General features: G+C 35.6%; 1 protein-coding gene across 1 annotated transcript; it reads right to left on the bottom strand.

The window, feature by feature from the left end:
- Window positions 1–5968: 5968 nt before the first annotated feature.
- Window positions 5969–18617, bottom strand: LOC148606461 (stromelysin-2-like). Its single transcript, XM_088546102.1, has 11 exons — window positions 18516–18617; window positions 17400–17482; window positions 17108–17247; window positions 16201–16279; window positions 15648–15784; window positions 14472–14714; window positions 12775–12999; window positions 11474–11641; window positions 10793–10926; window positions 7616–7770; window positions 5969–6107 (listed from the first exon to the last, which is right to left on the bottom strand). The coding sequence occupies exons 1-11, from the start codon at window positions 18615–18617 to the stop codon at window positions 5969–5971; spliced, it is 1605 nt and encodes a 534-aa protein (XP_088402228.1).
- Window positions 18618–19260: the final 643 nt, after the last annotated feature.

The raw sequence follows: 19260 nt of genomic DNA, 5'->3' as shown, positions 1-19260 counted from the left end.
CATTCCAAGTTTTCTGTCTATGTCTAAATGATTTGACCTCGTGCAGGTCCGGGTGTCAAAAGAATAGGCCTGCAGCAGTGCTAAGCTTGTTGTAAAAGGCGACTAAATAGTGTTCAGAACCCTGGCCGGGGGCTAGGACGCTCTGTCTACAGAGCAACTGGGTTGTGTGCCCCAGGTGGTGGCATGGGGTACCCCTAGCGTGTTACATGCTGGGGTTGTCAGGCTATAATACGGAAAACCTGACCGCAAACCACATTGGTGCATCGTGTTGTGAAAGATACCACGTTCCCCACACGTTAAAGAACCCTACTGTGGAATTCTCCCGGAGTAGGAACCATAGGGCTCCGCCACAGGAGGCTAAATTGCCCGACCCTACCCACCTCTCCCTATTTCAAGTGGCAATCGACCCCATTATCCTTGTGTCCCATCCCATTTTTCATTTCATTTTCATTTTATCGTCCACTTCATGTTCATCGCCTGAATATAGCTGAAATATTGGTGCTCGGTCGTTAAACCCCAACAATCAATCAATCTAAATGATTTGAAATGTTCGTTCCTGTCAGAATATCGGAAAATATCCATACCCATCCAATCTAATAGTCGCATTTTCATCTTCACGGAATGGAAGTCATTTTAGCAAGTTTTTCAAAGAGATGCTACCCATCAACACAAGACAACCTGGTTGCCGTTTTCATTGGGGCACATGGGCTTGCTCCCACTATCAAATATGTATCCAGGCTACTATATAATCTACTAATGGATGGTCCAATATTTGGGGGGGGGGAGGGTGCCTCACTTCAACTCATTTTTTTCTCAAATAAAATCACTTGACAAATGATACATCAAATGAATAAACACAGGCACATTTATCACCATTAAATACCTCAAATCAAATCAACACTGTGATTTGAACATTCAAACTCCTATTTCTACAATCCCTTGGACCGGAAGTGAAACTAAGTTGCGACCTTCTGACGCCCATGGACAAATGCTTCAGTATCATTCTGTGTAAAAGTCAGGTAATGGGTTGTACATCAATATTCTCAACTTGGTCTTTTTGAACTTTGATAGTTATATTAAATACATCTAATCATGATGCATCTGTGACGAAGGTTGTTTTGCCTGCTTATAAGGAAAAAGTGTGAAAAAACTTTCCTACCATTTTTCCACGGTGCATTTCAACTAAATTTGGCCTATCAGTATCTTACAAAGGCAAACTTTACAAAAACTTTAATGGTTATTTCTGGGGGTTATGTGGTATAAATACATGGATAATGCAATAAATCTCTGAGTTTTTTTTTTCTTCATGTGCCAAAACTTATTCACATTTTGCCTGATTCTTTAGATTTAATTGCGATAATTAAAAACTTGAAACACGAATTTTCCCGCGCTTTCCACGATCTTAGTTTCGGGGATTATATACACCGCATCTACCCCAAAGAACTTGAGATAAAGGATATTACAGACACTGTAAAGTCAGCCTCATATCTTAAACTACAATTTGCGATCTATGGGAAAGAAAAACTATTGATCAAACTATACGACAAACGCGGTGGGTCTTCATTCCGTATTGTCAACTTTCCTTTCATCTGTGGCGACATCCCTTCAGCACCCGTGTATGGAGTTTTCAGATGACAACTCATACGTTCTGCCAGAGCTTGCAGTAACTACACCGACCTTTTGTATTGCGCTAGATTACTTACAATTAGGCTTCTACAACAGAGTTATGTTGGTACAAGATTAAAGTCATCACTATACAGAAGTTTTATGGTCATCATCATGAATATGGATCGTTACGGTGTATCCATCCGCACCATGAAAACCGATTTGTTCTAAATGTCATAGTTCTCCTTTCCTCTTTCGTCTACCCTGGATTTGTAATTTCATGAGCAACTCGACGGGTGTTTCTAGAAATAAAAGCACCTGGTCCATGCTCCCAGTTTTAGTGGAGTTCGCGTTGCTCATTTACTTTTGTTACTTTGTATTATTTTGGTTATTTTATGTTCTCTGTTGTGTGTGTCTGTTTTCCTTCTCTGGGCTTTGTCCCTGGATTACATTCTTATGACTTCCGCTAGAGTATTGGTTCGTTGCCTCGATTACTCTTTCTATTGTCAGTCTATCGATGTCAAGGCCGCAGTAGTTACACTTACGGTCCAGTCAATTATAGGCAAATGAAGTTTGAATGTTCAATCATTGTGTTTATTTTATTGGTGGTGAAACCTGTATTTATTCATCATTTGTCAAGTAATTGCTGAGCAGTAAATTGTGATATATTCGATTTTATTTTGAAAAAAACAATTGAGTTGAATAGAGGCACCCCCAAACCTGGGATCACCCTTTTGTGGGTTATATACTAGTTGGGCCATACATTTGATAGTGGGAACAAGCCCCTGTGATTGGGGAAAGGGGGAACAGTAAACATTTTTTCTTTGAAACTTTCAACTATTTGCACTTCGGTAATAACTAAATGGTTTGTAACAAACCATTTAGTTGCTTTCCGAAGTGAAATCCAAGTGTTTACCGTAACCCCAATTAGTCAAATATTTGAATTTATAAGCGATATAACAAAAAACTAGGAGCTGCGAGATGGACTTTTAATTAAATCGATACCCTTCACCCCTCCGATTAATAGTTCAGATTAAGACATGGTCCATTTGGTTTCTTTGGAGGGATGGTAGATAGTCTCCGCGAAAGAAAAACTTATCCTGATTCTTGAAAAATAAATTGGTCAGTATTTTCAGTGAACCGTAAGAATATAAATTTATCTCCACATTTTGCCTATTTTTATACAAAATAAACATTCAAAACAGAAGTGTTTTTGCCCACAGAAAAAAATCCCATATTATCACAAAAATCAAATGGTCCATGCCCATACAATGTTGACCAATCCCAACCCCAACCTCAAATGCCTAACACACACTTTCGCACTCCAGCATCTTTAATACCTTGTTGTATCATTCAATTTATCTTATTGCTGTAAATTATTCTGTGAAATCAGTTCAATTAATCTAAGATGTCAGAATGTTACAAGTATCATAACATGTTACAAACAAAATGGTTAAGTGTCAAATTTAGTACTAACATACCTTTTTATTAAGTAAGCTGTTCGAAAAAGCCGGACCTATTTTAAGGACACGTTCATCCTATATTTAACAGGAACTTACATATATAAGATTTGAATGATCACGAATTCAGTCATAACAACGTCTTATTAAAAATTATCATTTATGTATTAAAGTATTCAGTCTTACTAGTAGAAAACAAACATTTCACTTTTTTTTTAATTTACAATACTAGTACATGTAGCTTGTTGCCATGTTTGATTATGAAGAGCAAAATTCAAATCATTAGTGACTCCCCCCCCCCCCTTATACATTATTCCTGCAAAGTTTTATTCAAGAAAAAGATTCTGATACACAGAACATGTATTTAGCTAAAACCTGGAAAGATTAACTTTGTTTTTAGCTTTCAATGCTTAATTCTCAAGAAGATTCATCATACCACTTTGGCCCGGGGAGACTTTTGTAGGCTACATCAATAGGACCATCTCAACAGTTTTTTGTGTACGATCGCAAATTTTTGCGTTTTTTTTTAATGTTATGGCGCAGTCGTCGTCGTCTAGCGACACTTCCTTTCCGTGTGATTACTTTAGTTGTGGTTGACCAGTTATTATGAAATTTTGAAATATTAATTTTACTAAGCACTAAAAATGTTCCAAATAATTTCGAGTTTGTTGCTCCTACCGTTTAAGTATAAGGGGCAAAAAAGTTTAAATATAGATGTTGTGTCCATAATGAATTGTAAGTCCCTATGCTTAAGTGTGTCAAAAACTAATATTGTATCCAAACTTGCCCCAACTGTCCAGGGTTCGACCACTGTGGTCGCATCATGCTGCTCCCCGAAAAGCATTTTATTTCTTTATTATAGTTTCCAAGATATTAGCTAAAACGTAATTCTTTGCCTTCCTTTTCAAATAAGCTCCTTACAATTTTTAACTCAATGACATATATAATTTATAGGCCATATCATAAGGATCATTTAAAAACATATTTTATAAATCATGGTTAACTGAAATCTGTATTTCCCATGTCTTCTGTATACAGTAACAGCAGCCACACACTTTCAGTTTGTGATTGATTGATTGATTGATTGATTGTTGTGGTTTAACGCCCGAGCAGCAAGTGTATGATCAATATTTTTGTAATTGGAAAATGTTTTCATACATTCAAATACATGTAGTAAAATTTACGAAGCCCTGGCAGGAACATGCTAATTCTGTGTGCGTACATTAAAATATTTTGTGCACATAATACACTGTTTGATTGCTTAAATATTGATTGGCGTTGCTGCTGAAATACAAATAAAAAATTCGCGCTTGCGCAAAAAAAAAACAAAAAAAAAACATGTCTTTTCCGACATAGAATACCAGCCCCGCCTTTTCAGGATAAAATGGTCGGTGCCAAAGTCAACTGTTTTAATGTGTTTATTACATTTATCTTTCGGAAGTTATAATCCCTCTTCTTCAACCTCGGCCTTCAGCCATTCATTTCAATTTTTTCCACAGTTTTTAAAAGCTTCTAAATACATGTACATGTACACTGCAATGTGTATCCTTGCCGAGGGTAAAAATGAAGCGAAATCTCGGGAACACCAAACGAGTATTACAAAGAAAAAAAGCGGATACAGCAAAACGGTTAAAGCGTTCCCCACTTAAAACCGGATGAACTCAAATGCTTCGATGAGTAGGTAGTTCTTGCTTCTTGAAAGATACCCGCCATGATGCGCCGCATCTTTATTGTGTTAGCTCAACAGCCCACAGGTAGGTATCTCACTCCACTTGGATACATTATTCCGAGCCAATCAGTCGTCACTCTATCCTATTAAATAGGGCGTGCTTGGTAGAGAACCAATAACTACCAATTTGGTTTGACTCGGTCGGTGATCCAACCTACGACCTCCCGCACAGGAGGCGAGCACGCTACCCTGAGACCAAAGAGACGGTTAATCAAGTGAGGTAGGAAGGACATCTATGGCAGATAGAGATCGTTTGGCAACTTGATCACTCCTTATCGAACAATCTGGTCGTACATGAAGTGACGACTTACCCAAGTACAATTCCATATCAAATTTGGGTGGTAAATTATAGGAAGTGATTTCCTATTATTTTGTGTTTTTTGTATTTATTTCATAAATCTGAAGTTTTCCTGTTTTTTTTACACTTTTTTGCAGATAAATCATGTCTGATCAATAATTCGTGCATACTCTTTGCAAAAAGATTTCGTTGTGGAGGGAACTCATTAATTAATGCGCATTTTTATCCCAGTTTTACTTGTTATGCTAGACTTAAGACTTTAATCTGTCTACTCTTTGAAAAAAGCTTTACAAGGAAAGCACTATAGAACAAAGGTCAAATTAGTTACTTTTTCATGACGAATTCGTGTCTGGGCTGTAACGTTTTTGTCCTTAGGTTTGTTCATTTAATTGCTATTCGGCATGAGGGTAGATCAACATAACACTACACAATGTATCATTCGCCTACGACTGATGGTGACTTTGACCTTGAACTATGCATGGCTGATTTCAGCATTTTTACGATAGCAGGGCTACAGAGATGGATTCCATCTCCATGATATCAAGTCGGAATACATTTTGAATGACGTCTATGTCATAGGGGTGTAGGGAATGATCAGCAAGCAGACGTGCACAATTGGTTCCCATTGCGATGCCTACTTGAAATACTTATCATCTAAACTAAACATTTGTTCTTTTCATCTCAGAGTTTAGAGCTATAGTGTAATGGCCACTTCTTAACACACCAACTAAACGCCTGTTATATAGTGTGTTTATCTAATTTACATTTAAATTGTCACACATTAATTTTATTATGAGATTTTTTTTTGACAATTACAGATATGTATGACTGGAGCGATAATTAATGTCAAATAAAAATAAATCTTCGAAAATTGTTTTAAATTTCCGGGGTATTGAACAAGTGGCGAAGAGATTCTTGTGCCGTAAGAGCACATTCTTGTTGAAAAAAGTCCGAGGCAGCATCGAATGGTTCATCAAACAACAGCGAGCCAAGTGTGAGGTCGAATGTAAAGTATCTATAGAACAAAAAGTTTGTTGTTAGTAAAACATTAATACTTTATTTTATAGTAGTAACCCGAATAATTCAGTCCATGCATTTTCCTATTCGATTTTCTACCGACATGATAATGGCTAGAAACTTTAAACCCGCTTCCTACAAGGCTACATGTAGCTCTTGAGTAACTGTTTTGTCCTCTAATGGTTAAATTTGTCGTGTAAATTGCACAATTTACACAAGAATATAAAGGTTAGTTCAACCATTACAGATCAAAAATGTTAAGTAGCACTCCAGTTAAGGGTCATGCAAAATGTGATTCATGGAAAAAAGCCTACATATTTTTATTTTTAATATTTCGTTTGAAATGTCATGGTAAATAGAACATGTGGTTTTTCATATAACCCGTGCACTTAGGAGATAAAAATCATATAGAATGCACTGTAGATTTCAAAATAAAGGGAGATAACTCTGTGAATGGCGCTCAAATACAATAGAATCTACTATATTTTCAATGTCGATTATCTCCCAAGAGCAGGCAGATTTCAATGAATAATTACACATTTCATAGTATAGACCCATAAAACAACTTTATTAAAAAAATAAAAATATGTAGCCTTTGGGGTGTATCACATTTTTCTGATTTTGTATGATTCTTACAAAGACAGTTTTAAAAAAAATATTTGTTTATTTTTTCTATACGAAAACAGTAACTCAAGAGCTACATGTAGCTTTGTAGAAAGCATAATATATAGATAAATCAGTTTGTTTGTTGGGGTTTAACGTCCGAGCAGCAATATTTCAGCTATATTCAGACAATGAACATGAAATTGATAAAATGAACATGAAATGAAAAAAAAGGATGGGTCAGAAGGATAATAGGGTCGACAAACTTTGATTGCCACTGGAAAAAGGGGGGATGGGCAAGGTCGGGCAATTTAGCCTCCTGTGGCGGAGCGCAAAGGTTCCTACTCCTATCGAATACCACAGCAGGGTTCTTTAACGTGCGAGGAACGTGGCATCTTTCCCAACACGGTGCACCACTATGGTTTGCGGTCAGGTTTTCCGTATTATAGCCTGACAACCCCAGCATGTAACACGCCAGGGGTACCCCATTCCACCACCTGGGGCACACATCCCAGTTGCTCTGTGGGCAGAGCGCCTAGCCCCGGGCTAGGTTTCTGAGCACTATTTAGTCGCCTTTTACGACAAGCTTAGCGCTGCTGCAGGCCTATTCTTTTAACACCCGGACCTGCACGGGGCTAGAGAAATCAGAAAATGCTTCGATTATTGTAATAAGAAACCACAAAACAAAAATTGTGTTTGTTGTGTCTTACTTGTTGCTTTCTTCGGTATTTTTTTCACTGGACTGCATTAAGAGTGTTTGTTTTGTACAGTTTCCGAAAGAGGTGTCCATTACAGGTTGCCGTGGAGTATTATTCCGTTTTAAAGGTTAGACAGTTGTATCATCATAGCAGTATAAATATTATGGTCATTACCCCAACACTACTCCTTTATACGTCTACATACTTGTTGCCACTAAAAAAGTGTACGGTATCCTCATCAGTTGGATTGAAGGCACCATCAATCCTGTTTGGTAATCCAGGGAACCGCTCGCTGATGAGAGTATGTGAGTTTTCAACAACTCGCCTTGTACTCAAGTCAAATTTCCATACTTTGGAACGCTGGAAAAAGGTGTTTGAATATTTACATTCTAATTAAATAATATTGGTACAAGGGCTGAAATAACTCCCCCGTACACCCCTACTCATCAACCAAAATATGATTTTCAGCTAGTATCTAATACTTCCCATTTACAAATTATTTTGTAGCCAAAATATAAACTGAAGCATTTTTGTATTTTTTGCTACTTTTTATACCTCGCTGAGGCAAAAATCCTTTTTTTTTCTTTTTTATTCTTCGAACTTTTTCCTTCTACAAATTGAAGTAAATTGACATATATTTAACGTAGGTATCAGCATGGTGCCCAATGTTTCCGCCTTACAATGGTATCAAGAAAAATTGCTTAGGGTTTTGGAGTAAAATGAAAAATGTACCCCTACACACCGTAAAATCGCTTAAATCGACATTTTTTTTTCAATGTCAAAACCATAAGAGTATTACTGCTTCGGTAAAAATAACTTCATATTTGGTATTTTCAGATTCTCCTAACTGAAGGTGGAAAAGTTCAAATATGTATAATTTGGGCTCATTAGAAAGTTACACCACTATAAAATTGTATTGGAACATTCACAATAATGTTTGAAATACGGTACTTGAAAAAAATGTCAATTAGCATTGAGATTGAAGCAAATATGAAATTCCAAAAATTCCTCAAGTTGAGGTGTTTTGTTAATGGGTAAGGTGGCAATTTTTCAACTCGCTTGACTTGAAATGGTTCAAATATTTATTACCAGGGCTCATTCGAAAACTAAGACACCATATAAACGTACTGTTTCATACAAACGTTTTTTTTAAACTCAGTTGTTATGACACAAATAACAATAACGGGTGATATAGAAGAAATTCTGAAATTCTGAAAATTCCTCTTTTTACGATTCTATAATAATTATTACCTCAGAAAGAAAATTTAAGCCCCTTAATTGGTCAGATATTTTTGGAACATTATTATCTTAATTTTGAATGCCTAAAATATGAGTTCCACAGTGTCAGTACGCTGTGAATTACAATTCTGTTTGATACTGATACTAGATTTCTAGGGGTAAAGGTGTTATTTTTAGTATTTTTGGAAAATTCTTCCTTAAAAACTAGTTGTCGTGGTTTATTAATGTTAAAAAATTAAATTATCTATCGAATAATGCCAAATTTGAGACGTTTTAATAGATCAATAGCTTGAAGAGTCGAATTTATGTGAATTTTTGCAGGGAAAATCGAAAATCTAATTCTACGTAGAAAAATGGCTACAAGTTATCAAAAGAACCCAAGAAGTTTTATTTGTGATAATACTAAACAGAAAATACCGAACAAAGCATTTTTCACTGAAGCATATATACTCTAGGGGTTTTTGACACTGAAAAAATGTCGATATTGAGCGATTTTTTGGTTGGGTAGGGGTACACATTTTTCATTTTACTGAAGAAATATATGTGTTATCTCAACTTTCTTGGTACCATTATAAATTTGAGACATTGGGCTATATGATGATACCTACATGTATTTAGTTTCTGTATACATACTGCTCCGGGAAGACTTCGACGCTCGAACAATTGAGTCACAAAAATCTTGGCTTTTTGACTCAGTCGGGTACAAATATAGGCTAATACCGAAAAAGGATCCGAGAATATTCTTTGGCGACACACTGACTCGGTAATGGGAAGGTACAAAGGTACATAAAAATCACAATGAAGATGGTGGTGGTGGGAGGGGGGGAGTTGCACGTTGGTCCCTCCAGCCCATGAACTATGTTTTGCTACAGAATGGGAGTTCTGTTAAAAAAATGTTTACCGATAATTCTGCAGCTACATGTAGTATGAGTTCGTCCTGTAGCGCATAACGCTGACGGTTAAACTATGCTATTTTTCGATCATGACGAATGCTGTGTTTTTACATTCTTTTCTCACAGATCTCAGTGGCGGATCCATTGGAGGTGCATGGGTTGACACCCCTCCGTATTAGTAGAAAATCTGCCTCTTTCATGTGCAAAAATTAACAAAAAATGGTAAATAATGTCCTAGCACGCCTTTTTTCGGAGGAACACCAGCATGCAGCCCTGCTTTTTAAAGTAGATGGATCTGCCCCTAAATTCTCTTCTTTTTTATATTTCTTATAGTACTGAGCATTTATCTACATTGTATCCCTGATCAAACATTCCGAGTTTCCTGAAGTGGGTACCTTACATCATCTATAACATTTATTTATTGAAATTTTATTCATGGGTTTACTTTGATAAAAGAAACAAAACATTTAAATTCAAGAAATTCTAACCACACGTGTCATGGGAATAATTTTAATGAACACATAAAAACTTTTGATCACTAAGCATCTTTTAGTTTGATATCAGAATGTCTCAAGTTATTTTCGTTAGGTGTTTTGTATCCCCTTAAGACAAGTTACTAACATCTTCTAATAAATAGATCTTTCGGACAATAGTTAAACAAAGCAATACACAAAGTGAACACATGATTACAGACAAAGAATAATTAAAAAAAACTTAACCAGACACGTCAAACAGTAATTTTGTATCAATTAAAATGAATATTGAATTGAACTACGAGCCCAAGAGGTGTACGGTTTTATTCTATTTATCACATGATCATCTGTAGTACTTTGATACATTGTTTAGACAATTTATATTTTATCTTATTTACGCAGGAGTTTGGTTTATCCAAGTTCACAATACGGTATATTTCTTTACGGAACAGGACATTTTAACCCTTCCGAAGCACCTGATATCACTCCCGATTATTAATGGGAGTTGCTTTAGTTTTTTGTGTTACGTTTTTTCACCTTATCTTCAGTTTGTATATATAATCTTCTTAGTTTGGTTCTTTACATTGTGAATGTATATCATCTTTGTTTCCTGCTTTCACGTTCCGGCTATGTATTTGAATTTTCATCTACGTATTGGCAATTGTCCTATTGACGCTTCGATATTTTTTCCGATATGCATAACAAAGAAATGGAGAAATTGAATGTTAAGTAGGCTGTCAATAAACAAAAGACATATTTCAGTGTACATGTACTTACGCCAAATATGTTGACCTCATTCTCGTTAGTGGCGAAGGCTGCACGTGGTCTCTCTGGCATGGCTGCCATACCACCTCTAATCCAATACATTCTGGTTCTTCTCCCATCAGAGTTGAATTCATAAACACGGCGACCTTAAATCATGTAAAAATATAATCTGGTTCATCGTGTTTTCTTTCCAAATACAGTCAGGTTATTTTCACTATAATAGCCGTTCCACAAAGTATTTTAAACTGTGCCATTTGATACACGTATCGGCATGGCTCAGCATTACCCACCGTAATACCTACCCCTATTGTCCCGTAATACATGTACTAGCCGTCAACTCGTGGTCTTAGAGTCCACTAATTACATGTACAAGTAAGTGTGGCCTCTTATTACACCAAGTACATATCAAGTTGTCCTGTTGCTCCGAATCAGAACTGCTACATGTATTTATTGAATTCTATGTTTAACCAGTTCCCCACAAATCTAATTAATAAAATACTTATATTTTTTCCAGAGCAAGTTTCTTTAATTGGTCGGGGATATTTTTTTTAAAATGCAAGCAATAATAAACCGGATCAAATGCCGTGGAACAAAAACTTACTCCGAGGATGCAGTATACGTGTATGCATAATTTGTGTTATTTCTTTGAGGAAATGGAGGGACTCTTTGGTGAAAAAATACACAATTACCAACCTCTAACAAAATATATATTGTCTGAACCAGGAACAGTAAATACTGCATTCGGACGTCTTGGGGCTCCTCGGAACATAGAATTAGTAAATCTGGCTCGTTTAAAGCCACTGTCATCCATAATCAGAACATACCGGCCCAATACAAAAAACATATAGTCACCATTTGATGCTGAAAACAGAAAAAAAAGAAGTAAAATGACTATACATGTACATGTATATTGTCAGTTATTACATGACAGTATGACAGCCTGTCTCTCCATACTAGTATATATGTATTATAGTAAGACAACAGAGAGATAAGTAAGTACAAAATTTAATGTATTTTTCTCATATTTTGTATATGACATTTATATTTCATTGTGTCCTACCAGTGGTGGAACCAGAGAGAGGGTTTGCAGGGGGTTGGCACCCACACTTTTTATTGGGAAATTTGTCGTAATTACCTCTTTCCGAATCTCTTGATATACGCCTGGTGTTACCAAAAATTAAAGTCACTTCCGAAAATCCAAGGCTTTGTTTATCCATTATGAAGTGTTCATCGACCTCTTCCACGAGGACAGATAAATCAGTGGCTATACTGAACATGTAACGTAGCATCTTGGTAGTGCTACTATATACAGAAGCGACTGACTTTTACCTAACCAGTGCACCATGTTCAAAATTTTAATTTTCGGTTTTTGTTTTGTTGCTGTCTGTTCTTTTGATAATAATCATTGGGTTTCGCTTGAGAATTAGGATGCTTTTCAAAGGCCCGGGCCATTATTCAATGTTATGAACAAATATTTTATGTGAAAACATAAAAAGATATCCGGATAGCTGTACAGTTCGATGTACAATCAAGCAAATTTGTTATTATGTTATTACATGTTATTTTTGTTATTTTTTTTGTATTATTAACACTAGTGAATATTTGTTTTCGTTTTAGGGTTAGCCCACATTAAATCTCTGGACCAGCTAATGTTCTTTATTGCGATTCTTCCCTGATAAACCAGAAATCAGTGCTTCATTTTGACTGAAGTGGTTCTTTAGATGTGGAAATGGGTAAAAAATCAAAGAATTGTTACAATCTCCTCCGCATTCCTAACCGCTTCCTGATTTAATCTGTATCTCTCGTCAGTATATGCTCTGCTATTCAGGATGTAAAAAAAATCAAAGGGCATGAGAATTAAGTCTAGTAATACTCATTACAAATCCGCGAAGCAGTTTCATATTTAAAGTACTTATTTGCATAAAGGGGTGGGATATAGCACTGAGTATGAAAGAGGTGTAAAGAATATTCCTTCAGCGCATAATGTTTAATACCTTGTATGACGTCATCGTAACCAATTTTACAGATAGCTGGCCTGTTGTCTACAGATGGTTCTGGTGGTGGTGTCCTCCTGGGGGACGCGGTTTGTGGATTAGCTGGGTCGGTAGGTGGTCGGGTTGATTGTGTTGTCGGTGAACTAGTTGGCGAATCGGTTTGTCGCTCCGTCGGTCGTTGAGTGGTTGTGACTGTTGTTGGTGGGTTAGTCACTACATTCCGACCTATAGAGTTGGCATCAAAACATTTTTTTATAGAAGTTGATTGTCTTTGGTATATGAAATAAAATCTCAAAGAGAAAATGAGAAGCCGTACCAGCAATATCAACACATAAAATCCGCATGATTTCGACCCTTACGTTACCCCCCCCCCCCACCCCAATTAAGGTTACTGTCATTGTTACATGTGTTCGAATTGAACAGTTGTGTGTGTATCAACGACACCCCGTGTCCATATGAGAACAGTTAGGACCGATAACTCTAGGTTGAGATTGCATTAAAATTGTTTTGCTAAACCTTTAACAAATCTTCCTACTGATTTCAAGAAAGCTATATGTAATCTTAGATGGGTTAATAACAAACTGCCAATTGAAACAAAGCAGGTTTTTGAGTGCAGCTAGGGATGATATATGTTATATTTGAAACTGTAACTCTCTAGGAGATGATTTTCATAATCTGTTCCTTTGTCTATTTTTTTTTAAGAATAAAGAGAAAAAAACTGCTACCGAAATATTTCACTGCTTCTCCAAATTTCATGAATTGTTTAACTGTAATGTTATTTTCAAAGCCGCAAAATTTTGTAAAATCATACTTTCTGTAATTAAATTATTGTATTTCTATAGCTATAAGTATGATGTTCTTAGTCAAATTTAACTCCATGTGAAGTCTCACGGAGTCAACAAATATATAATCTATGTGAAGAAGGGGTCGGAGATGAATTTCACATATTCTTCCAGTGTAATAATCCAAAAGTAAAGTATTTAAAATTTCGTTACATCCCAGATTACTACTCAAAGCAACAGAATATGATTAAATTTGGTGGGTTATTGTATATCTGTAATGTTCAATTATAAAATAGAGTGCGTGCTTCTTTACGAAAAATTGCTAAAATCATATGAAAGTAAATGTGTTAAAATATAAATGTGAATTTGTATGTCTTCACATATTTTATGATATTGACTGTTATGTGTATTGTGTGTGTGTATTTGTCTTATTTATATACATTTTTGTATCTGTTTTTTATTGTCTTCTTGTACACCTACTGTGTCTGAGGCTATCAATAAAATATCTTGTCTAACTTCCTAATATGATTGAAATTATGTATATTATATGTTTAATTGTTCTCTACATAGGACGCTTACCCTACCGGTGCACCTGGTCCATGCTCCCAGTTTTTAGTGGAGTCCGAGTTGCTCATTTGCTTTTGTTACTTTGTATGTATGATTTTAGTTACTGTACGTTCTTTGTTGTGTATGTCTGTTTTCCATGTCGGGTCTTTGTCCCTGGATTACATTATTTTGATTACCGCTATAACCTTGGTTCCCTTGATTACTCTTGCACCAACCTAATTTTTTTCTTATTTTTTGTTACTTTGTTTTGTACATATCTTCACATACTCAAGGGTCCTGAGAAATAAAAACTTGAAACTTGAAACCGTTATAGAATTGAAAGAAATATCGTTGGTCAATCAAACATACCGTAGAGAGACTGGATGCCTTGGATATCGTCTGTATACAGCTTGAAATCCGGTATGTAACCTGAGTAAATTGGTGCCATCAAAGCTGGGCGAGCTCTAGAATGATCTAGTCCTAAGGAATGCCCAAACTCATGCGCAGCCACAATAAAAAGATCGATTCCGCTTCTGTTAAACACCCAATTTTCATCATCATCAAAATGGGCATCGCCATTTTCTGGGAAATATGCATGCGCGAGGGTACCACCTGTAATCGCATCATTTATTTAAAAGTTTCTTAAATTTAACATTAAATTTATAGTTCAGTTTCAATGTGATCATAACAAAAACATGTTTTAAGGAGGTAGACCGAGGGTAAGGGACATAAATCTTGCAATCAGTGATTTGTTTGTTCCATATCCAATTTCACCAAAGCCTATCAAGCTTTCATTTGAAACAGGATGAAATCAGTCCAAGTTACGTTGATGCTTACATGATATTGATGTAAAATGCTGATTACAACCGTTCCAATGATTTATAAGATTTGTGTTCCTTACCCTAGGTCTACTTCCTTAGCAAAGAAGATGACGTTTGACAAGAACAAATTTCTTCATGTGGAAAAAAAAACATGATTGTTTTCGCCCATTCAGGACAGCTTGTTTGATATCTGTATTAATATTGAATATGCTATGGAATTATCAATTAGAAAAGATCTCAGAAAAATCAAGGCAGGTCAAAGTAATATCACCGACAAAGTTAAAAATTTTGCTCTTTTTCTAATCGTAGTACTGTAGTTCTACTTTCACCCAATGTAACTGAATAAACAAGCACGTGATTTTTTTACCACCGGGGGATGATTAGATTAATGGGAGAGGTATCCTACATTTCTAAGTTTTCGTCATTCTGCGGAAGCCCTACATGTGTATCCTGGATATAGACTTCGCCTTCTCTACGTACCATATCTAGTGGAGAAATGATTTAAACCAATAAAACTCCGCATTTCTGTCATGATTTTAATTATAATTGACTTTTTGGATTTATTTAATCAAAAAGATAATTAAAATTGGAGTGATAGTTCGCTGCAGTTAACTATTATTTCTGATTCTGGCTAGTGACTGAAAAGAAATAGTGCCCCCCCCCTAAAAAAAAAAATATAAAAAATAAATAGCGGCAGAAATACATTAGGTTAGCATTTATTTACCTGCTCCATCGAAAGGCCCGCCGTCACCATGTGAACCACTGGCGAAAAAAATCAGAATATCTGGGTTGCTTGACACCTCTCTAAATTCCAAAGCTGAGACGTCAGACCATGCCTTGAGAGCCCTCGCCATCTCTGATCTAAGTATACAGAAGAAGGCGTTGTATTCAGCAAAAACAAAAAAACAAAAACAGACAAGATAATATGTAGATGTAGAGGCATACGTTACAGAGAAAAATAGGATCCAGGCTAGGTAAAACAAAATCAAGCAATTTGAAAAAAAAAACATTTTTTTATTTCTTCCGATATGAGTACATTGTAATTATGCTTGTATTCTAAATTTGATATCGACGTTTTGCCAATGCCAATTCGCATGGGCAACACATTTCTCATCTTCCGTCGTACGCGAGCTTTGATCATTACCAGTTAAAACGGGTTTATTCCGGATTAGGAAATTCAATTTTGGGGGACAAACATATATGCACAACTATAAAAGCCGATGAAAAATTATTAAAGCTTTATATTTAATACTCAACTTCTGCCGTACTCAACTGACCTTTGTACGGATCGTGATAATTTATTCGTGAACCCGTCCGTTCTTATCATCCACGTCGACGATGTTTTCCTCCATTTAGCTACAAAAGATAAAAAGACGAGTTGAACAGTCACATCCGTCTCAAGATACCTCTTTCATAATTTTTTTTTTGTATGTTGTCCCTCTTAAAATCACTACTAATCATTCCGACAGTGAGTTCAAATTATTACTAGAATTGTATTTTAGAAAAATAGTTCCGTGGTGTTGTCAGTCCCTGTAAGAATCGGACAGTGGGTGGAACACTGTATAAAAAGAACCCACTATTTTGAAAGTTTTATTTGACTACTTGCACTATCAGGGTAAACACAAATACAAAATTTCCATATAACTTAAGTAAATTGAGTTTTAATTTCATTGCGATGCACGGAATATGAACATTTCAAGGGCAGATAACTGTTAAAAACCTCACTTCTGAGCAAATCCAGTGTGCGGAGATCAAATTATGGCCTTCTCAAACAGAGAATGTATCTCTGAGTGATATTAATTTGTCAGATCAGTGGAATTTCGTTATGCATGTTTCTGATTTTTCCCATTTCGCCCGATTTTAGACTTATACTTATAACTATCTACAGGCCTATATAGTTAGTACTCCCTTTTAACTTTATTCTCCATTGATTTGTCCTGTCGTTTTTTTTTCATAGTACACAATAGTGTTCAAAGGATAAACTTTCGAAATTAGAAGTTATTTAACATTGTTTTCTTCATCCGAGTCGTGACATTTAAAAATTATATTTCTACAAATGTATGAATGTATGTCATTATACCGTAATTTCCAGCGTATGTCTAAAGTATATAAAAAAAATTAAATAAATGTATTTTAAGCTGATCTTATTTATTTTTATTTATTTTTTTGTCCAATCTTTCTTACTGCCAAGAACGAAAGGTTTTGGTGTGCCATCGCTTCCGGGAACCATATCCGGTACTCCACATCGAGGCTTGTTCATCATCTCAACCGTGGCTTCGTCCAATTGTCCCGTCTCTGTTAATCCATTGTACTTTTGGTATGCCCTAAAACACGGTATTAAAACATTTTAACATTTTCTCGGGAAAGCTTTTGGATGAAAAAATTACAAACAATTTCTCCAGATGGAATAAACGACAAAAAAATAATTCAAGTCCAGGTCTAAACCTGATACAGCACTTACTTACAAGTGACTTACTTAAGAGAATTTGTTCTTTCCGACGTCGAATGCGTTTGAATTGACTTCGTCTTTGACATGTATCCATACCTCTCTAAAAAGCGCTGAAAAACGATAGAGACTGTTATTAAGACCGCATCAATTTTTGACACAGAAGCGTATTAGGGACATACAATTTTTTTTTCATGAAAGTCGAAATTTCGGTTTTAAAATATTCATATGTCCCTGAAACGCGTCCGTATTTTAATGCAGACAACATCAAACAAATTGAAATTACAGCTGTTCCGGAAATAACACCAAATGAAAACAATAACAAATATAAATAAACACGACAAAACGTCATTATTTAGTACAAAAAGCTGATTTATCACTTCAAACTTTTTACACGTAAAACTTTTTTTCCAAGTACGGAATAGATAACATACAATTAGGTAGTATCAGTCTTTATAAAAATAAGACAGGAGATAATCCATGCGTGTCAAAAATCGACCAGTCCCGTTTATTTCTAATTCAGCAACAATTATTGACCACATAACAAGTCTTATTTGTCTTTTGGTTGTTGCACTTTAGAGATAAAATTATATTGATTGTGTATGGAATTTGCACTTTGCATGAGTTATCGTTCTTGAATTGGTTCGATTTCGTTGATTTTAATGGGAGATAAGCATATTTTTTTCTAAAAAATAATAGGACATAATACAGAAAGATTATCGTTGCGAAAAAATATAGTATATGTAGATCGACAAAGCATCGTTTATTTTGTGGGTTTTATCTACACTGTGAATCACCTCTACCATACGCAGTGTCAGAATTTTATACGGACTGGTACTTGAGTACTAACTATGTTTTTCGAATACAGTACATAGATATAGTGATAGACTTTCCGTACGACATCCAAAAGGGTACTCGTGAGGAAAAAAAAACCGATCAAAGAGCAACTATATCTAGGGAGCGGAATGGCAGTATGGCGATTTCTTTGAGGTTATCGTCAACATCGATCACTATCGGAGGAATGCTTGCTACATTTGTACATGTACATGTACAATACACTTTAAATCAACTTATTCATTCTCGAAGTCTTTCGTGCAGAATTTTAGATATAGTCGGGTAATACTAATAATCACATGCATAACTCACGTCAACTTCGCTGAAATCGCCATTTTTCACTTGCAATATTCGGTGCTGCTCTATAGCTGCAGAGTATACAAATAGCAACAGAATAAAAACTAGTAGCTTCATCTTATTTCTTATGTTGTTTTTTTGCTTTGCATCTGGTATTTCACGCCGTTTTAGTTATTTTATACTTTTGACCCCGTTGAACCTCTTTAGAGATTAATAAACAAACAACACGAGCGAATATCGCTTTGATTTTCCGTGAGAATTACCATACATTGTGAACACTTCACCTTTTTTATTGATATAAAATGATAATGATTGAGGTCCAGTGGCTCTGCAATATTCATTCCATACTTTATCAAGACCACCAATGTATCTTTAGTTATTTTTTCGCTTTCTTAGTCTATGTCGCTTGTTGTTATTTTCTGTCTTCATTTTTTTGGTTTCTTTTTTTCTTTTTTTTTTGGTGGTATAAAAGTTTTCATATAAAAAAGGAGATGTGGTATTATTGCCAATGAGAGTCATCCACCAAACACTTAAACTTCTACATGTCACCGCACCGTCTTCAGTGATGTGCATAACCCACAAATAAAGCAAACAGTAAAGGATCCCAAAATTTATGAAGTGAAACTATTCATAAAAGACAAAAATCGACCTATTCTATAAAAATGTTCAAACGAAAAACAATGAACATAAAAAAACATCGATTACCAGGTTCATGGCTTGAGAAAGGCAGGGTTAAACACGTTATGAGCGATTTACCCTC

This window comes from Perna viridis, chromosome 9, assembly GCF_037379345.1.
Source record: "Perna viridis isolate PV_CMFRI_1.1 ecotype Kerala chromosome 9, ASM3737934v1, whole genome shotgun sequence".
Classification (NCBI taxonomy): Eukaryota; Metazoa; Mollusca; class Bivalvia; order Mytilida; family Mytilidae; genus Perna; species Perna viridis.
Note: the sequence above shows the minus strand (reverse complement) of the source record. Positions and strands in the feature narration are given on the sequence as shown.